We start from the raw sequence: 22,031 nt of genomic DNA on the forward strand, positions 1-22,031 counted from the left end.
AACTATTCTATGATTCTATGCTTCACGTATTTCCTTTGTTGTTATTTAAACACTGTATGCTGATTGTTGGCAGTTCTCTGAATACACCCAACTTTCTAAATAATTATGCATTACCAACTTCTCTATACCCTTGAAGGCATATACATCTTCAGGTGCTACAGACTGGAATATAGTACAGTCTGACAGTCTGTCAACTACTTGAATACCTCTAAATCATTGATACTTTTTAATGTTTCTTTATAGTGAACACTTAATATTTGAATTTGTGGTGAATTGGAATGATAAACCATAATTGTTTCTGCTCCCACTTTATTGAGTGTGCAAACACACCTGGCATGAATAAAATTCTGTTTCCATAAATACTTATACAGACAACTATGAAATTAATTTTATGAAACATTTGTGCTGGTAAACTTTAAATCACACAGATGGTAATGGAAAATAAATAGAAAGGGAAGTGAGCACAGCCAACAATTCTAGAGACTAAGAGATGAAGAAGCTTTTGATGCAGCAATCACCTAAGGCAACTTCTCAACGTAGACTACTATTTGAATAAAAGCATTATTGTTACTAACTACTTCTTAAAATGCTGAGGTCTGTACATACCCTTGCAAACACTGACATTATGTTCCAAAACCTTATGGTCTAGATAGTGTGAAGTAAACACAGTAGTGAGCAAATGAATAGTGTAACAAGAAACAGTCTCAAACATCTGTGGTATAAAGCTGTAAACTACCCCTGTGTTGCTTAATTATTTGATCAACCTAGATGGAGCAGCTTAAAGAAAACCTAAGCTGCCCCTGCTAAAGTTTGAAGCATCATCGTATGGATTTTGAAAAAAATCATCCATTTTTATAAGAAAATATATAACAATAATCACATATTCAGATAGCACAATTAACATCACTACATTTTATTTCATGGCCAATGCTGGTCTATACTAGTCCTAGAGTTGGTTTGGGGATTTTCTGGATGTGTTTTGTTTTGTTTTTTTCCTTTTTCTTTCCTGTTAATTCATCTATTTTACTCAGTAATCAAATGGTTTAAATATTTCTCTGTAGAATTACTTCCTGTTGGTTTTTTTTTTTTTTTTAGTTACAAGACACTCTATAAGTGCTAAGCTACTGGTACCTTTAAATTCGGTTTCTTCTGCCTATATTTATCAGAAAAGCTTATCACTGAACCATGACTGGTAGAAATTCTAACAGTTCATTTAAGTCCCTTCAGCAGACAGGGATTTTTCTCGAATTGTTTTTGCAGCGATCTTCATGACTTAGTGAGTGGGCTAGAGGTGATAGCAATTGTAACAGCTGACCTGGCCCACTGTGGTCCTGAGTAGCTCTTGGTGTCTTCTCACTGACAGTTCTGCTGCTTTCAGCCTGGTTGCTGTGTATGAGTGAATGTTGTTCTTGAGCTAAAAGAGGGAGAAAAAGGAAAGGATGCAAGTGAAACACTGAACATGGCAATCCAGATTCCAAAACAATTGCTTTCTCTCTCTATTCTATATCAACTTTACCAAAGCCTAAACATCTGCAGTGACTTTTGTTATCTGCTCAGTCCATCTATAACACAGTGTGGGACCACACTGAGGAAGACAGTGGATGGCTTTATAAATGGCTCCTGAGATTGTCAAGGGTTGCTGTTAATACTAAAATGTCAAAACTTGCCCTATAATGAACAAAATTTTGAAATATCCAGGACTAAAAATTCTAGAGGAATATTTTAGATCAATACAAAACATCAGTACAAACATAATATAAAGATTGTCAGCTGTAAAATTAATTAGGTTTTTTATAGCCACAAAATTAGGCAGGTTTGTTGAAACTAATATTTTTTCTTTTGACAGATTACACAAGTCTTCAACCATGGAAATCTTCCCATTAAAGGCAATGGTGATATTACAGTGTTGCAACACCTAGAAAATAAAAACCATTTCAAAACATAATTAAATTCCAAGTTCCATCAAATGTCATCCAAGATTTGCAAGTGGTACATACATTCAAAAACTTCATGAAGGTGATAAGTTTGTAAATATTTTCTCTGGTCATGGCTGCTGAGATCTTCTGCACTGATTTTACATCTTAGTCCAAAGGTCTCAAAGTAATTTGCAAAAAGCAAGACTAACATTATTATTTCAGTATTACAGCTGGGGAAACCGAGGTGCAGAAAAGTGCCTTCACTCAGAAAAAGTAGGGAACAACTGATGGAGCTGGGAACTGAACTTAGACTTCTACCTTCCTGACTTACTTCTCTAGGCATTAGGCTTAACTGCATTGCTTTCATTTCATTATTGTTTTAAAAAATGGAATATGTACAAAGCAGGTTGTAAATTCACTAGTGTAAATTCATACAAATTTTTATATGCTTGCTCACTTCATAAAGCATTTTGAAGTAGATGTTGTTCCAGCTGGAGCACATCTAAGGAATGCCACTTATGTGGCACTGATGTGATTTCCAATCTTTAGTGAGTAAATCTTTACAGATTTCCAATCTGTAGTGAGTACAAACAGAATAACTTGGGTATAGTGACATTATTTTCAAATCTTCAAATATCTGATGACATTATTTTCAAATATTCAAATATTAAAACCTAGTCTGGCCATAATGTGAGTTTCCAAGGAAACAGAATAAAATGCTGAATCAAGAAATTATCTATGTTTCATCAACCTCTTGACAGTATATATGAGGATCAATAGATTACATTTAAGGATGGTATAAGGTATCTGAGGTTGTAAATTAACGGTGAGGGAACAAAGAATTTGGACAGGAACTCAAAGGAAATTATCATAAGGACTAAAGTTTCAGAGAATTTATTGAAATTGGCTGATAAGAAACACGAAATCCTCAAATAGTTATCATTTCAATAGCTTCTGTTATCTTTCTGTGGCACGATTATTGACAGGAGTTAAATACTTGCATTCAGCCCAATTCATTACACAGGATTTATCAGGTGGTGATGTGATGATATAATCTATGACAAGGGAGTCAGTTACTTGTCTGTGATAAAGAGCAGCTGATCGATGTCCTTTTATTCTTCCATTTACCAATCTTTCTGTGGCTCTAAATGTATTCAGTGCCACTGTTATTGCTACAGGCATCAGATTTTTTTTTATATTGTTCATCTTATCTTTCATCCCTCCTATTAAATCAACTGCCCCACTCACAGCTTCACATTGTGGAATACCCAAACCCTTGTATTTTTATTCACTTTCAGAGTTTCAAGGATATATCACTGTGTGCTTGTTTTACTAATGCTTTAAACTATTCAGATATCTTAATCCCTGTAAGACCCAGGACATCGTACCACGCTGTTGGAGCAAATCAGTAATGAAGCAAGCCAATACAGAATTATACTGCTTCTAAAAGCAGCAAGGACTGTAACCACTGATGTACACACACACAAAAAAAATCCACACAGAGACAATACCTCATATTGTACAGTTATTAAATTTCATCACTGTATAGCAAAGGTATTTCTCAGGAAGCATTAGAAATTCAGGGTTTTCATTTGTGAAACAAATTCAGAAGAGTCACTGGCAATATAGCTGCTCCTACATCATTCTTCCAGTGCAGCTCAGTCCTTTTCCAAAGGAACCACTCTGACGCATCATACAGTGATTAAGTCTTATGTGCTCCTTGGTCCCACAGCTGTGATTCCCTGTCCTAGATGCTGAACAGCAGCAGATGTGATGGGAGCACCACACTGAAACTCTAATATATATACACTTTAGGGTAGAAATAGCCATCAAATGACTAACATTTGAGACCTTTTAAAAATTGGATATGTTATGCTCACTTTTAGCTAAAAAGATAAAATAGAAAATAAAAATTAAACTTCTAAATCCACCTTGTAGGTGCCATTTACAATAACAAAGCAACACCGGGAAAAAAAAAAAGGAGCAATTCAAAATATTGAGCAGTGAGGAGTTCTTCCAGCTCCTCCAGGAGCTTCAGAGTCATCAGCACTTCTAAATATCAGGTAACACACACACAGGAATTTAACATTAGACTCCTATCATTGAATATATTGGCCTAGATGTATAATTTATTGTTCCATGTATTTTTAAACACAGTGTGCAAAATGATTTCAGGTTATATTAAAAATATGGAAATTGGATCTTTTTCTCTCAATACATTTTTGATGAAGGAGTGGCTGAAGGGGAACCCCTCTAGGGAGTTTGGTAGTTTCCTCCCATTCCCTATGCTTCAAGGCGAATTGCTACCTTTTGTGTCTGCAGCTCACCCCATGCAGAGGATAGCAGTCGCTCCTGTGTGGAACATTTTACAGCCATCTGCTGGAGAAATGACATTGCTGCCATGTGAGAGAATTCAGTGCTAACAATGGCTCTGGCATTGTCAGCAACTCTGAGAACCAACCATTTGCTGTAAACCACAGCCAGGGCAGAAGGAAATGAATTCATATACATTAAGTCACCTCAGCCTCACTCTACAGCAAAGCTGAATTCGAATGCAGCCTGCTCTATATGTGACGATGCATCTTCCAGTCCTTGAAATAATTTGTGACACATAATATAGTGTTCAGTGCATGAGTGAACTGGGATTTCTTCCTTTCAGACATTACTATATGCACATTGTTTGCTCCAGCTTAAGGATGAAAAGTTAAAATAAAGCTGTGTTTAGTAAAAATTACATGTCGTGAACTTTTGTACTCAGAACTTACAAGCCCTTTCATTTTAGCAGTTTTACTCCCAGTTAAGCATTTCATATTCCCAAATCAAAATAATGATGTTTTATTTTTTGAACTGTCCATATTGTGCTGTTTCATGAGATTTGTAAGAAATTATGTCTACATTTTCCCCTTCTTAAAAAGTTTCTTGTAAAATTACATTGTCCATGCTGGACTAGGATCCATGTTTTATACAATTTGGTCATGCGTTGCCACATGGGAGGTAACATTAGAACTAGCGATCTGAACACGTCTCCTTCCAGAGGCTCTTCTGTCTCACTCACTACTACATTACCTTGAGAAGCAGCTATAACCAAGCAGTTATGATGAGGCTACCAAAATATGGTTTACAGATGTCTAGTAATAACTATCAAATGGTGACAAGTGTTTCCTCCTGCCTAGACTATCAGACTGAAATAGTTACGTACGATTTCACTTGGTTTGAGAGAGAAGCTAAACCAGAAGGTGTTTTGAATTAGTGTTTGCTACAAGCAACCCACATCACAGTAACAGTGCCTTCCCAGGATCTAAAACATATTGTCAGAACTCCCCAGTTCCCTTGGCATAGAAATCCTTCAGTAACAGTTCTGTTGTTGAGCAGATCAAGTACAGAGAGGCCAAGCAGAGGGCTCAGTGACTCTGGAGAGCCCCAGTCAGAGCTTACAATGCCTCTGCCTCTGCCGTCGTAGAAAGAGAGTGCCTGAAGACAAGGCTATTGAGCTCCCAACTGTTCAAGTTCATTAGCTGACGTCCCTTCATGGGAATTGTATAATACAGGCAAGGCTTGTGCTGGTGGTCTGCTCCTCATGGGAGGCAGGATTCCAGAAGCCGTGAAGAAGAGCCTTTCTGACATAACACCTTTCATCCCAATCTCTTTAAGCACTTCTACAAGCATTAATTAATTAAATATCCCAGTGCCCCTGCGAGATAAGTGTCATCTCAATTTTCTAGATGGGTAAACTTGGGTATGCAGATTATAAGTGGCTTCCTCAAGTTATTCAGCAAGCCAGAAGAGGTTTGCAAATAGAACCCAGGAGATGTAATTTCAAACCAGCTCCTGTAACACTTGACAACACTTCCCTTTATTTTTATTTTTACACAGATGCCACTACAAATTGAGTTATACAGCTTTTTTTTTTCCTGGTCAATGCTTCCTTGTTGTTTTGATGCCATTTCAATTTTATCAACTGCAGACTTGCCCTTCAGTAAGCATTTTTAAATCTATTTTTGCTAACGTTTGCATTTTTTCAAAGCAAACTTTTAAAGCATCTGATCCATGCTCACTGGACACCTTGCTGGCTGACCGTGTCCTGCGTTAATATCCAACTCCACGCTCAGCTGCACAGAAGAGAATTCTGTGCCTGCTGAGGTTCTGGCTCTTCAAAAATTTTGCTCCTGGATGTGAATAACAGTGATTTTTCTTCATTCCTCTACATTAAGTTTTAATCACAGCCTCTACTTTACCACTGATGATTGAATTCCCTACCACATCTAATGGCCTTTCTTGTAATACTCATTCATTTAAAATATGTATGCTGATGCCATATCTTATTTTTCAAGGGCAGCTTGTTTAAGGCCAGCAGCAACGAAATAGCTATTACACAGATGTTAAACTATAGTACATTGCCATATGTTTGATCACCAGGGCAGAGGTAAAACACTCTGTTCTGTCAAAAAAGGGCACGATTATACAGGGGTCATGTTTAATGCCTAGGAAAATTCAGTCACTGTCGAACAACAAAAGTCCTACTCAATTCAGAGGGAAACAAAGTTGATACATTATCATATCTAAAATACATTTTTAGAGCCTGAAACTGAAAGCCAAAAGAGTCGCAGTGCTGTAGATTAATTTTATAGCAAGTATTCAATAGACGACCTGGATTTAATATCCCCAGCACTGCAATACTCAATAACTAAAAGGTCAAAAGTAGAGATGCACTGAATGCAAACTCCATATTTTAGCAAAATGGAATAAGGTTGACGATTTTATGAGTTTTATTTTGAGTGGGAGAGAGGAAGGGGCATTCTACTTAGCTGCTCTGGAAATTCATGTGCAGGGAACAGTCAACATCCCAAAGCATTTTTGTCTGCTGTGCATTTTTCCTGGTTTTAAATTAACAGGAAGAATTGTATTGATTTTCAGCAGAGCCACTTGCTTGCAAACCAAATTGCATTGGTTTGTTTTGTTGAAGTGAATAGTTTCAAATCCTTGAAACTCTACTCACCTTTGGATTGGCAGTTTTGCCCACTGTACCCAGGACAGCACTTCCACTCCAGTGATGTTACTATTTTATGTTTGATTCTATAGGCTTGGTGTGTTGTTGTCCGAGACCTGCAAAACAAGAACAATTTAAACCTATTTTAGGTGACCAAATAGGAGTTGTAAGATACCTGCATAACTACATTATGTTATCTTACACATCAAATGAATTCTTTCATTAACTGCTTGAAACTGAAAGCAAAGTCTAACTGGGGTTTCATGTTTCAATAGCAACCACAGTTTTAATATTTCATCCTTCAGATCATCTGCATGGATTTTAAAGGAACCTGACTGGTGTCTATTTAGTGCCGTCATACTTCTTACCTGAATATCTTATTCAGGAGTCAAATGCTGCTAACTGTTATGGAAAATATTACAATTAATATCTCTTAAACTGGACAGAGTGAGGCAAAAATACAATTGTGAAATACCATTTTCTTTGAAATCAATTAAAAAAAGGCATTCACAATTAATTTATGCCACATCAGTTCATATTTAGTGCACACAGGAAGCCTTCCATACTGATTATTTTAAGCAAGATTATACAAATATTAATCCTATAAAGCATGAAAATTTCCACTCTGGAAGTCAGCGTAAGAAGGCATGGCTATGTAATTGTGATGCCTCAGTTATTCCTGTTATAGTATGTAACTGCAGAAGCAGCAGCAATTTTATTTCTGTGTTCCAATATATTCTGCATATCCTGGCTACCACATCACTTCTTTTAGCTTTCTTAACATTACAGAGAAGTCAGTTTAGAATGAACATGCTGCAGTAGGGGATATAGAGGAAACTAACTACAGCAACTCTACTCACCTCTGTTAATATGTTAAATACAAAGCTTGAATAAAAAGAATATTGCACAGTTCTGTTAGTTGCTAAACACTACCATGAAGTATACCTCGAATATCAGAAAACACGATAAAATGGTTACAGAATGGTTTTGGACACTATTGCTGTCTAAATCATTTCAGAAAGGGGGACAAATTTGAAAACACTTACACCAAAAAACAGCCTCCCAATGAATTAAAAAAATGTCACCTTGTTTTACACTGTAGTTAATCTTGTCACCCCTTCCCAAGGGATGTAATATCATATATATTAAAATTCATAGCAGCTGGCAGTAGCTTTGCACATGTCTCCAACCAGCCTTGCCTCTGAGAAATGGCTTTTTCATCAGCAAGAACTCAATGAAGATTAAGGTGAACTGAAATCAAGGGAGTTCTCAGTTCTTTTGCTGTATGGGTAGTCTTATTTTATGATAAAACCACCTTATTCTGCATTAGCATAATCTATTCCTGAAAGCACTCAAAAATGAAGTGTCCGTGAAAGGAGTTAATCGGAAATAGCTATTTCAAAAATAACTCTCCTTGTAGACAAGCCCCAGAACCGTATATAGTAGAGACTTATTTACAGGAGCAGCACAAGGAGCTAATTTCCCAAATAAATAAATAAATAAATAAATAAATAAAAGTTATTGCGAATCTTCTAGATTGGATTAGAAAAAATCAGTAACATTTCAACCACAGAGTCCATTCCACAGTTTTGCAGTACCATCAACTATATTTTAGAATCCCTAGATCCTAAGGATACTTTGTTCTCATTTCACCTCAAAGCTTTAAGCATGTTCTGTCATACCACCTAGAGGACAATTCTCACAACAGTCAACCTGACTTGTAAGAGGCTTCTGAAATTTTTCAAGGGAAAAATATGTTACAACCTCTGTTTCAGTTTGCCATTTTCCAGGCCCATGCATTAAAGTCCAGTTTCATTTACTATGGAAATCTAATGTTTGGAGAATACAATAAGGCACTCAAACCACAAAGGACAATCTTAATATGTTTAAGAAAGTCATTATTTACAAGTTGCATCCAGGCCAATTACTTTTCTAGGTTCACTGCCTGATCGAAGCTGTGCCAGAAATAAGCACCCAGCAGACAGATAATATCAAAAATATTTATACCTCTCAGGGAAAGCCTTTTGCTCCAACAAAGCACAAGTTGGAAAACTGCACAAAAAGGATTTTCTTTCCCCCATGTGCTTTAAAGCTTTGTACACGTGCATCTTTCCTTGCAGTACTCTGAAAGAGGGGAGGAGGCAGTGGGCTTATTTGAAGACTTTGAACTGAGCAGAGGGTGCCAGAGTGAAGGCATGCCAAGCCTGTACTGTGGAGCTCAAGGACACTTCCCAGTCATGAGCTTTTATACTTGCTATAGGGACAGGTTAAGATGAGACCTGAAAACATGCTAATCTGCTCCCTCCTGTTCTCATTTTAATTTCTAAAGTCATGGTTATATTAATTATGCAACTGGTGACAATTAAAGTGCTTGCAAGTACTCTTTTCCTAGTTCTACGCACCTCTGAGCACAGGATCCAATACCCCAAGTGCAAGGCTTCGCTCTGCCTGATAAGAAGGTTTCCAGGTTGTCCACTACCACTGTAGGTAAGAGTCTAGTATGAACATAAGCACACCAGTTTCTGGAAAGAGACGGAAAGTAAGTATGATTAAAAATACAAATAATGTTTCCCACAATATGATGATATATGATACTTAAAGGGGAAAGTTAAACCCATAATTTAGGGATGAAGCTAAGTTAGGAAAATTAAGTTTGATTTCTCTCAGACTGCCAGTGTAGTCTTGGGCAATTACTTAGTCTTTGTGCTTCAGCTACCCATTAACAACAAAGAAAACAGATAATAATTTCTTTATCTCTACATATACTTATATTGCAAACCTAAATTTTAATTTGTAAATGTTTGTGGAGGATCAAGTACAAAGAAGCTCTTCTAGACTGCAGTAATGACAGGTTTTAAAATACACCTACAATTCAGACTATAGAAACTGTTTATCCAGAATTCAAAGAATTGTTTAGTAAGGTTCTAACCACCCATAACTTTCACTTTAGGAACAGACGTTTCTACTCTTCCTCCCTTTCCCCAGCAATACTGTGAATACACGTGGACTGTGTTTTGCAGTGCACTTTGAGGTCAAAGCCACACACAGCAATAACATGCCATAGCTCCATGCTTGCCTGTGCCACTGGCTACCCACCCAGAGAAGGAAGTCACATATCAAAGGATCCAACTCTTGATCACTGCAGCACAAGACCTAGGAGTTGCTGAGTGCAAGGTCAGGTCTGTTTTTTTTTAAAAAAAAAAAAGGATTCTAAGGAGGTTAAAAGAAACTGCAAACTGTTAAATCAGATTTTTAAACAAAGCAACTTGGCAAAACCTACAGTAGAGAACAAAATTAAGTAGAAATTGTAAACTGAATAATGGCTCAGGACACATTTGTTCAGGGAAACCATGCCTCAGAAATCTACTGGCATTCTTTGGATCAGAAGCAGGTAGATAAGAGGGTGATTTTCAGAGGCTTTTGGCAAGGTCACTCACCAAAAGCTATTAGAGGGGGAAAAAAAAAGCAATCTGTCACATAGTAAGAAGATAGGTCCTGTCACAGATTAATAAGGCATTAAATCAGAGAGGTGAAAGACTAGTTAGCTTTCTCAAGAAAGAGTTTATCAGCAGAATCCTGCATGAATCTGTAGCAGACATTATATTAATTAATGAGAGGGAAAGCAGGTGAACAGGGAGATGACAGGGTTACACAAAGCCAAACAAAATAATTTTGTGTAGTAAACCTAAGCTGATCTTGAAGAATTGAAGAAGTCTCATTATAATGAATTTCCAACTAATTAAGTGTCAGAAAAGGGTCTTCTAATGCACAGTCAGGTACAAATAAAGAGCCTTATACAGATAGTATGACTACCTAAATTAACTATAATCAGGAAAAAAGACCTTGGAGTCATTGTGATTAGCTCTTTGAATATGTCAATTTAGTATTTTGCATTAACTGAACTAGTGAATCAAATACATTAAATTATTAGGGAAGTGCCAGAGAAGAAATAGAAATCACCATTGTTTCAGTACATTTCCGTACGTCAACTCCTGGTTGTTGTATGAATTTATGGTTAGCCCACAGTTTGAATACAGAATTCAATTTCATTCCTACATACCAAAGAGAGATGAAAACAAAGACACAAATAGAAGGTGAAGAGCAGGAGGGATGGGAAGTCATGATGTTCCTTATTCAGTTGGTCTTTTTATGATAGAGAGGCATCAAAACAAACAGGTTTACACTTAAAGGAAAACAAAAATGGTGAAGTGATGTTTCCACAAACATAGACTGTGCCAGTTTTGGAAGTCTGGTAAGCTAAAATGGATTTTTAAAAGCAGTTAAATGACTTCATGAGAGAATATGCCATTAGGGTGTTCTTGGTTTGTTGGGTTTTTTTTAAACATAAAATTATAGCTATAACCTTTATCTCAGGAAGTCCTTCAGCTGCAGATTGAAAAGCATCCTGAAGAAAGTATTATTGCATTTCTTCCAGTGGAACAAATATCTGTTTGGTCTAGTAGCAATTTTTTTTTTCACCTCTAACTTAGTACAGCCTTTCTCAATGTCATACATTATTCCCTTGTCCATGCTGAAATATATTTCATTTTTGACCTGGCAAGTTAGTGACAAGACATTGTTTCAGCTGTAGGGCTGGTGAACTTGCAAGTACTTCCATACCAATATTTGTATATAAGAACTTAAAGTTCATCTTCCTGGGTCATGTTTTGCTGCTAACCTTTGCTTCCAGTTGTAGTAGTTCTGTTAGTGTTTCATAATCCAGTAAGGAAATATATATTTACATTACCCAGCTGGCCCTGAAATCAATGTCTTGCTATGGGCTCCTTAGAGTGGAAATCAAAATACAATTAAGATCAGATTAGTTCCATTTACTTAACTGGCATTAGTACAGATTTACACTGCTTCAAACAAGAACAACAGCACAAACCACAAAACAGTATCAGTGTCTATCCTGAAGTGATTGCTTTTGTCTACTGAGATCCTACCAGTGCACTCGCATTAAACGGAATAGTGCTTTACTTGGAAAATTATTCCTGAGAAAACAGCAGAATAACCTAGGAAGTAAGATGCTAAGTAAGGCCAACAGACTGAACCTATCAGTATTTCTGCTGCCAGTGTCGTATTGGGGTGCTCCCTCACACAACACATATTGTTTAATTGACACATAATGTGTTTCATATAAAATGGGGGTTTGCTGAGACTAGCAGTAATAACTAAATAATAACAATATTTGTAGTTAAATATTGGCAATAGTGAGTCAGAGAGAGAGCCTGTAGCTCCATCCCTTCCAGTACACCTCTGCAGCAGCAAGGGAGGATAGGCACCCGCTCTTGCCAAGTGTTCAGCAGGAGCAGGACATGGCAGGGCACTCAGCTCCACAAGCACAACCAGGAAGGCAGCTTTTCCATGGGGCTTCCTTGCTGAGAATCAGGGAGCAGCGAGAGCAGGGCTTCTCCCTAACAAAAGATGAGGCAGGAGTAAAGGGGGTGACTACACAGGCTAGGCACTGACCTCACTAGGAGCATGCCAGTACAGTAGCACCAGAGATGAGCAAGCAGCAGCAGGGTGACAGCAACAGGTCAACTAGCAGCCCAGCAACCATCAGGCTGATACTAGGTAAACAAGTCAAGTCCACAAGGACTACTAAAGACAAGCACCTTTATGAGGAGAACAGGCTCAAGCCTGGGTTTAAATGGAGCCCCTGGCCTGTAAGCGTGGGTGGAGAGTTTGGGTGAGGTTGCTTAGGGCACTCAAGGCTTGTTAGCTTGTCCAGGACCCTGCCACTGAGCTCCTTTCTTCTTACAGGCATGAGGTCTCTTTTATTTCACAGCTGTAGTGGAGGTTCTGCATATTCATACCTAAGATTAAAAAAATGTCTTTTTCTCTGAAGTGCAGCACAGAGATTAAAAAAAAAAACAAAAGCTCTCGTCATATAAAAGGGATGCTAAACATTTCTTAACAGATGCAGAAAATTATATTGGGCCAGACCAATAGTGGTCTATTCAAGAGGAGCTCTGACTAAGCGTGGTGGTTTGCTTATAATTTAAACTCGGTATAGAGAATGTAAACACCTAAATTCCTGAATAACTCTCAGCAATTAACTGATGGCATACAAGGTCTGACCAGAAGACAGCTGAAGTGATAACATCACCTCAAGATGTTATGCAGTACCATACCTCTTTTACTGTTGCATGTTTGGTCCGGAAAGTGAGGAACGAAGAGCTAACACCTTGGGCAGCTGCGTGCTAAGCTTGCTGTGTCTGCAAATCAAGAACCCAATTATAGGAGTCAGATTTTAAAATCTGAGCTGCAATGAGCCAGCGGTGAGATTAGGGCTTGAGTTTGTGGCTCCCTAGTCTGCACTCGACCCTCACACAAAGACCCAACAGCTCATCAGAGAAGGGGATTAAGCAGAAGACATCTAACAGTGTTATCAGTGCACACCTTTTTCTGCAGAGTACACAGCTGGGGTATAATTTTTCATAATTGAATTCCATTTTACATCTGAGCAAATGTGATCAATGAAGAGATAAAACAATGAAAACAAGTATAAAAAGCAGTTGTAAAATTCATTAAAGCCCTGGAATACAGAGAGTTCAGTTAAAAAAAAAATTAATCTGCTTATTAAAATTCATAGTGTAAATCTACTAATTATCATTACTCTTGAGGGTGCCTAGCTTCAAGGTAACAGCTACTGGAACTTGCCCATTTGGAGATGCCTGCAAAGGAAAACACAGCACAACACATCCCAAATGTATCAGTTAAGGACTGCTCTTGGTTTTTAAAGATAGTCTGAATTCAGTCTCTAGCCTCTACCATAAATTTAACTCAACTTGAGGAGATTGTTTCTATTTTAAATATTTAACTCATTCTTAAGCTACGTGAGTGCAATGTCTGAAGCTGTAGTTCTCACATGGCCCAGCAATCTTTGATCAGGCTAAACTGGAAGAAATATTCTCAGCAAAAGAGCCCCTGGTGTGACTTATAATTAGGTTTACGCTACCAATGAAATAAGCTCATTAAGAGATGTTAAGAATGTAAATATATTTTTGAAATCAAATTGTCTGAAAAAATGTAGATTTAGAAGCAGAAGATGAAGCGTGGCAGAAGAACTATGACAGGCTGTGTTAACGCAAAGGCAGAACAGAAGACAACTGATTTGCATAACAGGATATTAAACCTGAAAATCCTCTTTACCCTCCATGGAATAATATATTCCAGACCAGCAACACAGGCTTCTAACATGCAGATATTGTTGAGAGCTGCAGAAGCCTGGTGTTTCTTTTGCACTGAGCCTGATTTCAATCAGGAAAGCTGTATTTAAAAACAAAACAAAATCCTCACAACATACCACAGAAATGTGGCCTGGAGAGAGCAGTGGAAGTCGTTGACTGGCATAAAGCCCAAGTGACAGATTTCATCCTCCTCTTGCATGTATTGGCCAGGAAAACTCACTGGTAGCAAGGTGTAGGAGAGTACCTCTGAGCCCTCAGGCCTTTGAAATAACCTCTTGCTTGTGATATTTGCAGCAGTATTTCCAGCTCAAATCAGAATACTGCTACCCCAACTCTACATCAAGTGTGATTTGACCCTTCCTGAGAAGTGGGGCACAGTATGAAGAGCAATACTTGGGTTTTTTTGCGAGCAATGAGCATGTCTACACTGCAGCCTTGGCAGGCCTGTCTCCTGTGGGGTTTGTGGCCATCGCAAATTCCAAGTCCTGAGTAGCTAACGGGCCATGGAGCCTGCATGTGTGGCTGGTGCAAAGCACCTACAACCGGCAGGACATCAGTGGGACACAGACGGTGACTTCAAGCCTGTCTTTAGCTTTTGGGATCCTACACGTCCCATACAGCTTATCCAGATCTTGCATTAATACCCTTTTGGAAAAATTCTTCTTCCCTTTGGCTTATGCCAGTCCTGTTTCTTTTTCCCCAGAGAAAACATTCTTATGAAACATTTCTTCATTTCCACAACTGGCCTGAAGACAGAAAGGATGCATCCTGGAGATAACTGTGAAACCAAAGTAGTTTCAGGGCAACTGTAAGCAAGGACTGCCTGCACTGTGTCCATTGCAAGAAACCCAATGCCCAGTGTACATGAGTACGTACCAGCAACACCAGTGTTCCCCTCAGCTGGAAAAAAGCTTACTTCTGAGAGTGTAAGACAACACTCAGGAGCCCTTAAACTCATCATTGCCTCACTGGCCTGCCACCCACTCTCTTTAAACCCTGGCTGAAGGCGCCATTAGAAGAGCTCATGCTCTGCTCTACCACTTCTTGGGTGGCAGCCTGGGTGCCCCGTGCGAGCTGCCCGTCCCCACCCGGAGAAACGGCGGGAGACCCACCCCGTCGCCCCCCGCGGGCTGTCACCACCGTGCAGGAGCCACGGCCATCCTGAGCCCGCGGCGGGGAGAGCGGCGCCGGCCGTGAGGCGCTGCCAGGCAGGGCCGGCAGGTGGCGGCCGTTGCCCGCAGAGGCGAGAAGCTGCCAGTGGCGGTTAACGCGCCTGGCCGGGGCCGCCATCCCGCTGACGGTTGCTGAGAGGGCTTCATCGCTTCGTACGGCTCATCGGCGCCACGGGCCGCCTTCTGCTGGGCTCCCAGGGGCTGGTTAGGAAGGGCAGAGGGCCTGCAAGAGGGAGGGCAGCAAAAGAAGGAAATAAACTTGTGTAACTCCAAAGAAGGAGTGCTGTGACTGTTTGCTAGTAAAGTTATGTGGCCTATGACAGGATTTTTCTGAGTACGTTCGCAGTCAATGGAAATGTTTCCATTGATCTTCAGCAGGCTTTGAACTAGTCCTCTTGACACCGTGATACCTGATGATGGTGAAAAGCAAAGCACAATTTACACTAACATTGAAAAATTATAATTTCCGTACGGTGAGTGGAAGTTTATGAGACTACAAGGACCCTTCCACAGCACATTTTCACTGTAAACTGTTCTTTGGGTACATTGCCAAGAAAAAAAAACCCAAACAAACTCTCACAAAAACTGCCAGCTACAGAGTATCAGGTATACCCGTACAGGATTGCTTCCACTTGCTTGTAAGCATGGATCCTTGTGAGTGGGGCTAAAGCCACTCAACAGGAACAGCTGTGGCAGCTGGGCAACAAAGGGTATAGATTTTGTTCTGCCCCTTTCATATTATATCTGAAAATGAGTTATTTTTATCCGTGAGTAAATTAGATTACCTGGCTTTTCATAGAAATGCTGTTGAATCAGCACAACTGAACATCACTGAATCATGAAAATGAGATTATTGTGCTGCTGAAGCAGTACAAAAAGACCCAGAGCTGGAGTAATTGTTAAAGTCCATGCATGGCTTTGTAGTTGTGCCTCATTCACTTTGTATGCAGTTTATTCGTATTTCGTAGAACAGTTTATGAAATACTAATCTCAATTCTACACCTCTTTTCATTTTGTATTGTCCTTTATATCTTGGCAAATGGGATGTAGAGAGGTGCTATGATCATCTGGAGTTGATAGATGCCTTGCAAGGAGAGGCTGAGGGACTGGGCCTTGTTCAGGCTGGGGAAGGGAGGGCTTTGAGGGCAGCCCCTCAGTCCCTTACAGGGAGGCTATTTGGAAGCTGGATCTAGGCTCTCCCCAGCCTAGGAGGAAGACAACAGGTCCATTCTGAAACAAGACAGGTTCAAACTGAGCATGAGAAATTTGTTCCCTATGAGGACCCCCAGGCATAGGAGCAGGGCCCAGAGAGGTTGTGCAATCACCAGCTCAGAGCATGGAGCTCTGCACCTGACTGGATCAAGCCCCAAGCAACCTGTTCTGATCACACACCTGGCCCTGCTGCAAGCAGGAGGTTGAGCTAATGACCTCCAGAGGTGCTTCCCAACCTGAGTGGTCCTATGGGTCTGTGAACCTTGGATCTTTGCTTATATATCTATCTATCTCCTTTGAATGATACTATTGTTCTTCTGAATACAGTAGGTTAAGTGCATTCATACATGAAAACATATAATGACATGATGTTGATGAAATAATTTTTTTCTTTTTCTTTTTTTTTTTTAAGCTAGGATCTTTCCCAATCTGAAAGACAGTTACACGAAGATCAGAGCATAGGCCCTGAATTTAGGTTATGTAAAAATACATTGCTGTGATATATTTTCAGTTCACTTTAAACAACCTGCTGAGTTTGGATGAGGAGAGATAATGTTGATTGACATAATATAAACATTCAGATTACATAGATAGCAAGCACCCTCATAAGGTTTTTTTTTTGCTATTGTATGGGAGACCAGGTTTTGGTTTCAGCAACTTCCTTTGAACTCCACTAGGTGACTAGAAAGACCTCTCACCTTTTTGATGCTGGTGATATGGTAAATGCTGTATCTTTAAATGAACATCAGTCATCTTTCAAAAATATAAGCTCTAGTTCAAAAAGGAATTATAAACCTGAACCAAAATCAGTGAATTTTTTAGGTTCACTGCCTAGCTTCCTTTGCTCTGAAATGTATGAATCTCAGTTGAAATAAAAATTCAGTACTCACTGGGGACTGACCATAAAAAAAATCAAATCAGGAAATTTGTTTTACATGCTGATTGGAATGGAAAACCTGGAAAGCCTCTAAAAAGTGCATTTGATATGCAATATAATATAGTATGTGATGGTAAAATATGTTATAGAATATGTTTTTAGCCCTGAGAAACAGATGACTTGTTGACACTGAAGTATCAGGTGGAGGGAGTTACATCATTTGTTTAATGGTCTTTTTTCAGGACTCAGGGTCCTGACATTTTGTTCTGACTATTACAAAATACAAATTCTACTCTCATCATTCATTTCCTTTTTTTGTATGTACAGTGCTGAAGCCTTGGACTGTGAAGAGCCTCTATGTCTCATCCAAGCTTTTATTTACTGTTGTGACCAGTTGTGTGTCCTATCCTGTGCTGCAAAAATTAATGCACAATTTCCACATATCTAGCACTTTGCTGATCTATTTTAGCATTTTAAAAGTTCTCTTGTTGTGAATCAGATGAGCTCTTTTAGACCTTATCTCCCTCTGTGTTCAGAGCCCTTCAAAATAATCAGTTTCCCACAGATAGAATTTGGACTTTTGAGAAGACATCCATTAATCTGCTTTGAGAATCATCCAGTGAAACACATTTGAAAACCCAGACAAAACACTCTTTAAAAGAGTTTTAATTCTATATTTTTCCCCCTGGAACACAAATTCATTTTCCACCATCTAATTGACCCAGACTACAAAATTAATTAAACTAGTTCTGGTCTACTTTACTGACATTTCTTCTCAGATGACCTTCAGTGATACTGGTTTTCACTGGTTTGTTAGTCCTTTTCTATTCTACAGAGAAGACTGCAGTATGTCAGTAATGTCTTTGACAAACACTAACAAAAAAAAAAAGCACCTTTAAAAGTGACAAAATGGAAATATTAGAAAAGAAGATCCATCACAATTCCAGGGCTGAATGTTGTTCTTTAATCTGTTTGTAATGTTGCTTTGGGCAGCTTCTCTTTTCTCATTTACAACCATTAAATGGTTAAGTGCCTTGCCAGTTGCTTTGTAACTGGTTTGCCACTTACTCATACAGAGCTGTACCTTTACGCTGTCACTGATTTCTTAGGGGCTCTTGAACAAAAAGGATCTGAGTCAAGTCCATGAAAATCAAGGTGAATTTTTTTTTCCCAGGCTTTTCTTCATGACCTATGATGTTATTTACCAGGAGTATAACACAGAATAAATGCTTTGAGATTTGGCAGAAAAACTGTCTTTCGAAACACTTGCATTCTCTAACTCTAACACAGATAATGCCTTTGGAAAACACATGGGGACACCTTGCTGCTGTTCTTTTCCTTGCCCCATCTATTCTAGGAATTAGTGTTAGCTTTATAAAATTTTAATTATATCCAGATTTATAAGAATGCACATTTCCTGTGCAAACTTAAGCAGATGTTTCTGGTGTACATTAAATGAAATGTTGTAAAGAGCTGAATGCTGGCACCGGCTGGGAGGTAAATCCTAACACCGTGCCCAGTTTGTTACGGTAACCCTAATCTGTGCAATGGAATGAAGAGACATCAGTGGAGATGGAAAACAGTCTGTTCCTAATCCTCACTGCTCCTGTGGCAGATGAAACAGAGCAAGAGCAAAGATAAGCCTGAGCATTAATGCAGTAGTTAGTGTAATGAGATGAACAGAGACTATGATATTCATTAAAAAATTTCAGAAGTTATCTGTATAGTGCCTTATCTGAATCTGATCACAGAAAAACTAAATAATCCAGAAAAATATACTGGGGCTTTTCATCTTTTATTAGTACCTTGTCAGTGTCTCAAAAGCAACATAGGCAGAGATGTGATTTTTTTTTTCCCCCCAATGCTGTTTCCTGTGCTACTGAAAACAGTTTGTCATGACTCTGCCTTCCCATCATTTCTGAGAGGCTGCCTCAGAAAACTAGAGCTTTGGATTTTGTTATTTCTGGAATTTTTCTCTAGTTTTCAGAAATTATTACTTCATCACTGTCGTAGTTCAGCCCTGATCAGGACCAGACTACACAGTCTCTCTCTCACTCCCGCCCCCCCCCAGTGGGACAGAAGGGAGAAATGGTAAACAAAAAAAAAAAACAGCAAAAACACATGGGTTGAGATGGAACAACAACAAAAAATTTAACAGCAATAACAGAAGAAAACAAAACAGTGATGAAAAACAAATACAGTATAATGGCTTACAACAAACCTCCACACCTAGTTTCTTCCAAGTAGAAGGAGACTCCCCTCAGCACCCTCCTCACTTATATACTGAGCATGAAGTCAGATGAGATGGAATAGCCCTTTGGCTAATTTGGGTAAATTAACCCCAGCTGTTGGCTAATTAGTTAACTATCCCAACTGGGTGTCCCAGCCATAGGGGCCACCAGCTCCAGTTCTCCTCCCAGCTCAGGTGAATATTAACTCTGTCCTAGCCAGAACCAGGACAATCACCCACAGTTCAGAATTGTATGGACAATGTGTTTACCATTTCTTCTCTCCCAGAATCACAAAGCATCCTACAGGGTCTCTCTGATAGGTAGTGCAAGCTGGGTAAACCATTTCCCTCAATGACTCTTTCCCACTCAGGAACTGGAACCACTTGAAAAGTGACCACCACATTGGAGCAAACAGACCTTTAATTCATTCTGTGCATGGGACATCAGCAGTGGAAAAGATTTCCTCAATGCATGGGGTATAATAGCATGGATATAATCAAACAAGTCTATGAATCGCATGGGCCTTGTGCAGCTCTTGCCCTATACCAGTCCTGCTGTACAGTGTGCATCTGCACGATGCGGTAAGGTGCTTTGCTGCTTCAGGTCAGCAGTCTCAGTCACTTGTTAAATGTTTTGCTTCTGTACTCAGCAGAAGACAGCACTAATCTCTGAATATGTGCATTAAAATTATTTTTGGATGCTTACATTTTCTTGGTACCATGCCACATGCATAATTATGGAACTCCATAATTGTGTCCACTGGCACATTTGTTCTGTGGATGAAATAGCAATAAAGTAGTGAATTCCAGCACTTGAGTGAACTATTTGCTTTAGGACTGCAGTGGGAGTAACACTGCATTCAGCATGTGTAGGAAAATTAGATTGTGGGCTTACAGCCAAGCATCAGAAGTACATTCAAGATGCTGCCAGAGAAGAGGAGCTCGTTGCAAAGGTGTGCTGCATGGCTGGGATACAACATTGTGCGGGCAAAGCAAGTACTGCTTGTCAAACATCCTCTGACACTTAGCCACCAAGGCAACCTAAGTATCAGTGTAAGAGGTTCCTCCTTTCCTCTGTACAGATCACAGGGAATATATCAAGTGAGGCAGAAACCTAAGCCATGCATGACTTTATTTATTGTAAATGCACAGTGATTCAAAGTCTTAAGAAATTGATTCAAGAATTGTTCTGTCTGCTCCATAAAAAGTGACATGATCGAAAGAGACTGTGAACCTTGCATTAACTAGGCAGTTAAATCAAGTTTCTCCATGTCTGGTGTATTTGAACCATCTGCTGAGCTTATCCATTCATTTTAATTTGTCAGTACACTAGAAATTCTACCAAGCTGATAGAGGCAAAAGCAATTTCTGGGGAGAAATGCAGAGGTCTAATAATGAGAATGAAATATTTCAGCACTCCTGTTACATGTGACACCTAAGCAAATATGTCCTGGTGCTGACTTTATTAAACTCTTCTGTGTTTAGTAATAAAATACTGTCACCTCACCGCTACCCAAGGTAATGGCAGGGGAAGCCTATGAAGACCCTCAGTGGATTCATGATAATTGGAAAATGTGTAATAGGCACATACTAAGAGAAAAGAATAATGTGGAGCCATCCAGCATTGCGGAGATAGTGTGGTTAATTTACAGCCTGAATGAATGTCTCGTGTATTCAGGAGCTGCCTTGAATAGTAATTAATAACACTGGATTCAGAATGGAAGGGTGAGTGTGCTAGTCTCAGAACTCAGCCTCAGACTTGCTCCATAGCACCATTGTTATTTAAGCTGCTTTATACAGTGAAATACTGCAATTCTCTCTTTCCACAGGCTAAAAAAGATGTGTATATCTCACATGAACTCAATTGAAAAGATTATATAATCAATTTTCTTCTTTAACACCAAATTGGTGCTCACATTTAATGTCACTGAACTTTGGAAAAACTCTCACTCTGCTGCTAAAGGACAGCTCTAATTTTCCAGCACTTCTTTATTGTTCTGGTTTTGTTGGGTGAGGGGGGGCCTAAGGTGGTATCTTCTGTAGGAAACTGCTAGAAGTCGCTCCCGTTTGTTCAGTGGACTCGGCCGGGCCTAGGGTGGACCCACTGCTGGCCAAGGCTGAGCCAACTGATAGCAGAATGTCCCGTGATAACGCCTCTGCGATAACGTATTTAAGAAGGGGAAAACAGGAGAAAAAAAAAAAGGAGAGAAGATGTGAAGCAGCTGAGCAGGGGTAGAGAGGGGGAGGCACGAGCCTTGTGGGCCTTGCAGGCCTCAGCCTTTGGCCTTCCGCCGGGCAGCGGACTGGGCCCAACTAGGCCCAGTCCAGCCACAAGAAATGGAGAGGAGATGAGAAGTGAATAAGATGTAAAAAGGATCCTGAGGGGCGTCTGCCAGCCTGTTGTGAGGAACGGCTACAGACACCAAGATCAGTGAAGAAGG

At 39.4% G+C, this 22,031-nt stretch overlaps 1 protein-coding gene across 1 annotated transcript in view; it reads right to left on the minus strand.

Annotated features, from left to right (window-relative positions):
* MMRN1 (multimerin 1) overlaps positions 1 to 22,031 on the minus strand; it is a 47,381-nt gene that overhangs the window by 20,072 nt on the left and 5,278 nt on the right. Inside the window, exons 2-4 of the mRNA XM_086746880.1 lie at positions 9,306 to 9,425; positions 6,913 to 7,019; positions 1,316 to 1,414 (exon numbers count right to left, since the gene is read on the minus strand). Coding sequence (XP_086603006.1) covers positions 1,316 to 1,414; positions 6,913 to 7,019; positions 9,306 to 9,425 — 326 coding nt within the window. The remainder of the gene's footprint in view (positions 1 to 1,315; positions 1,415 to 6,912; positions 7,020 to 9,305; positions 9,426 to 22,031) is intronic.

The sequence above is a fragment of the Chlamydotis macqueenii genome, chromosome 4 (assembly GCF_036417535.1).
Source record: "Chlamydotis macqueenii isolate bChlMac1 chromosome 4, bChlMac1.mat, whole genome shotgun sequence".
Classification (NCBI taxonomy): Eukaryota; Metazoa; Chordata; class Aves; order Otidiformes; family Otididae; genus Chlamydotis; species Chlamydotis macqueenii.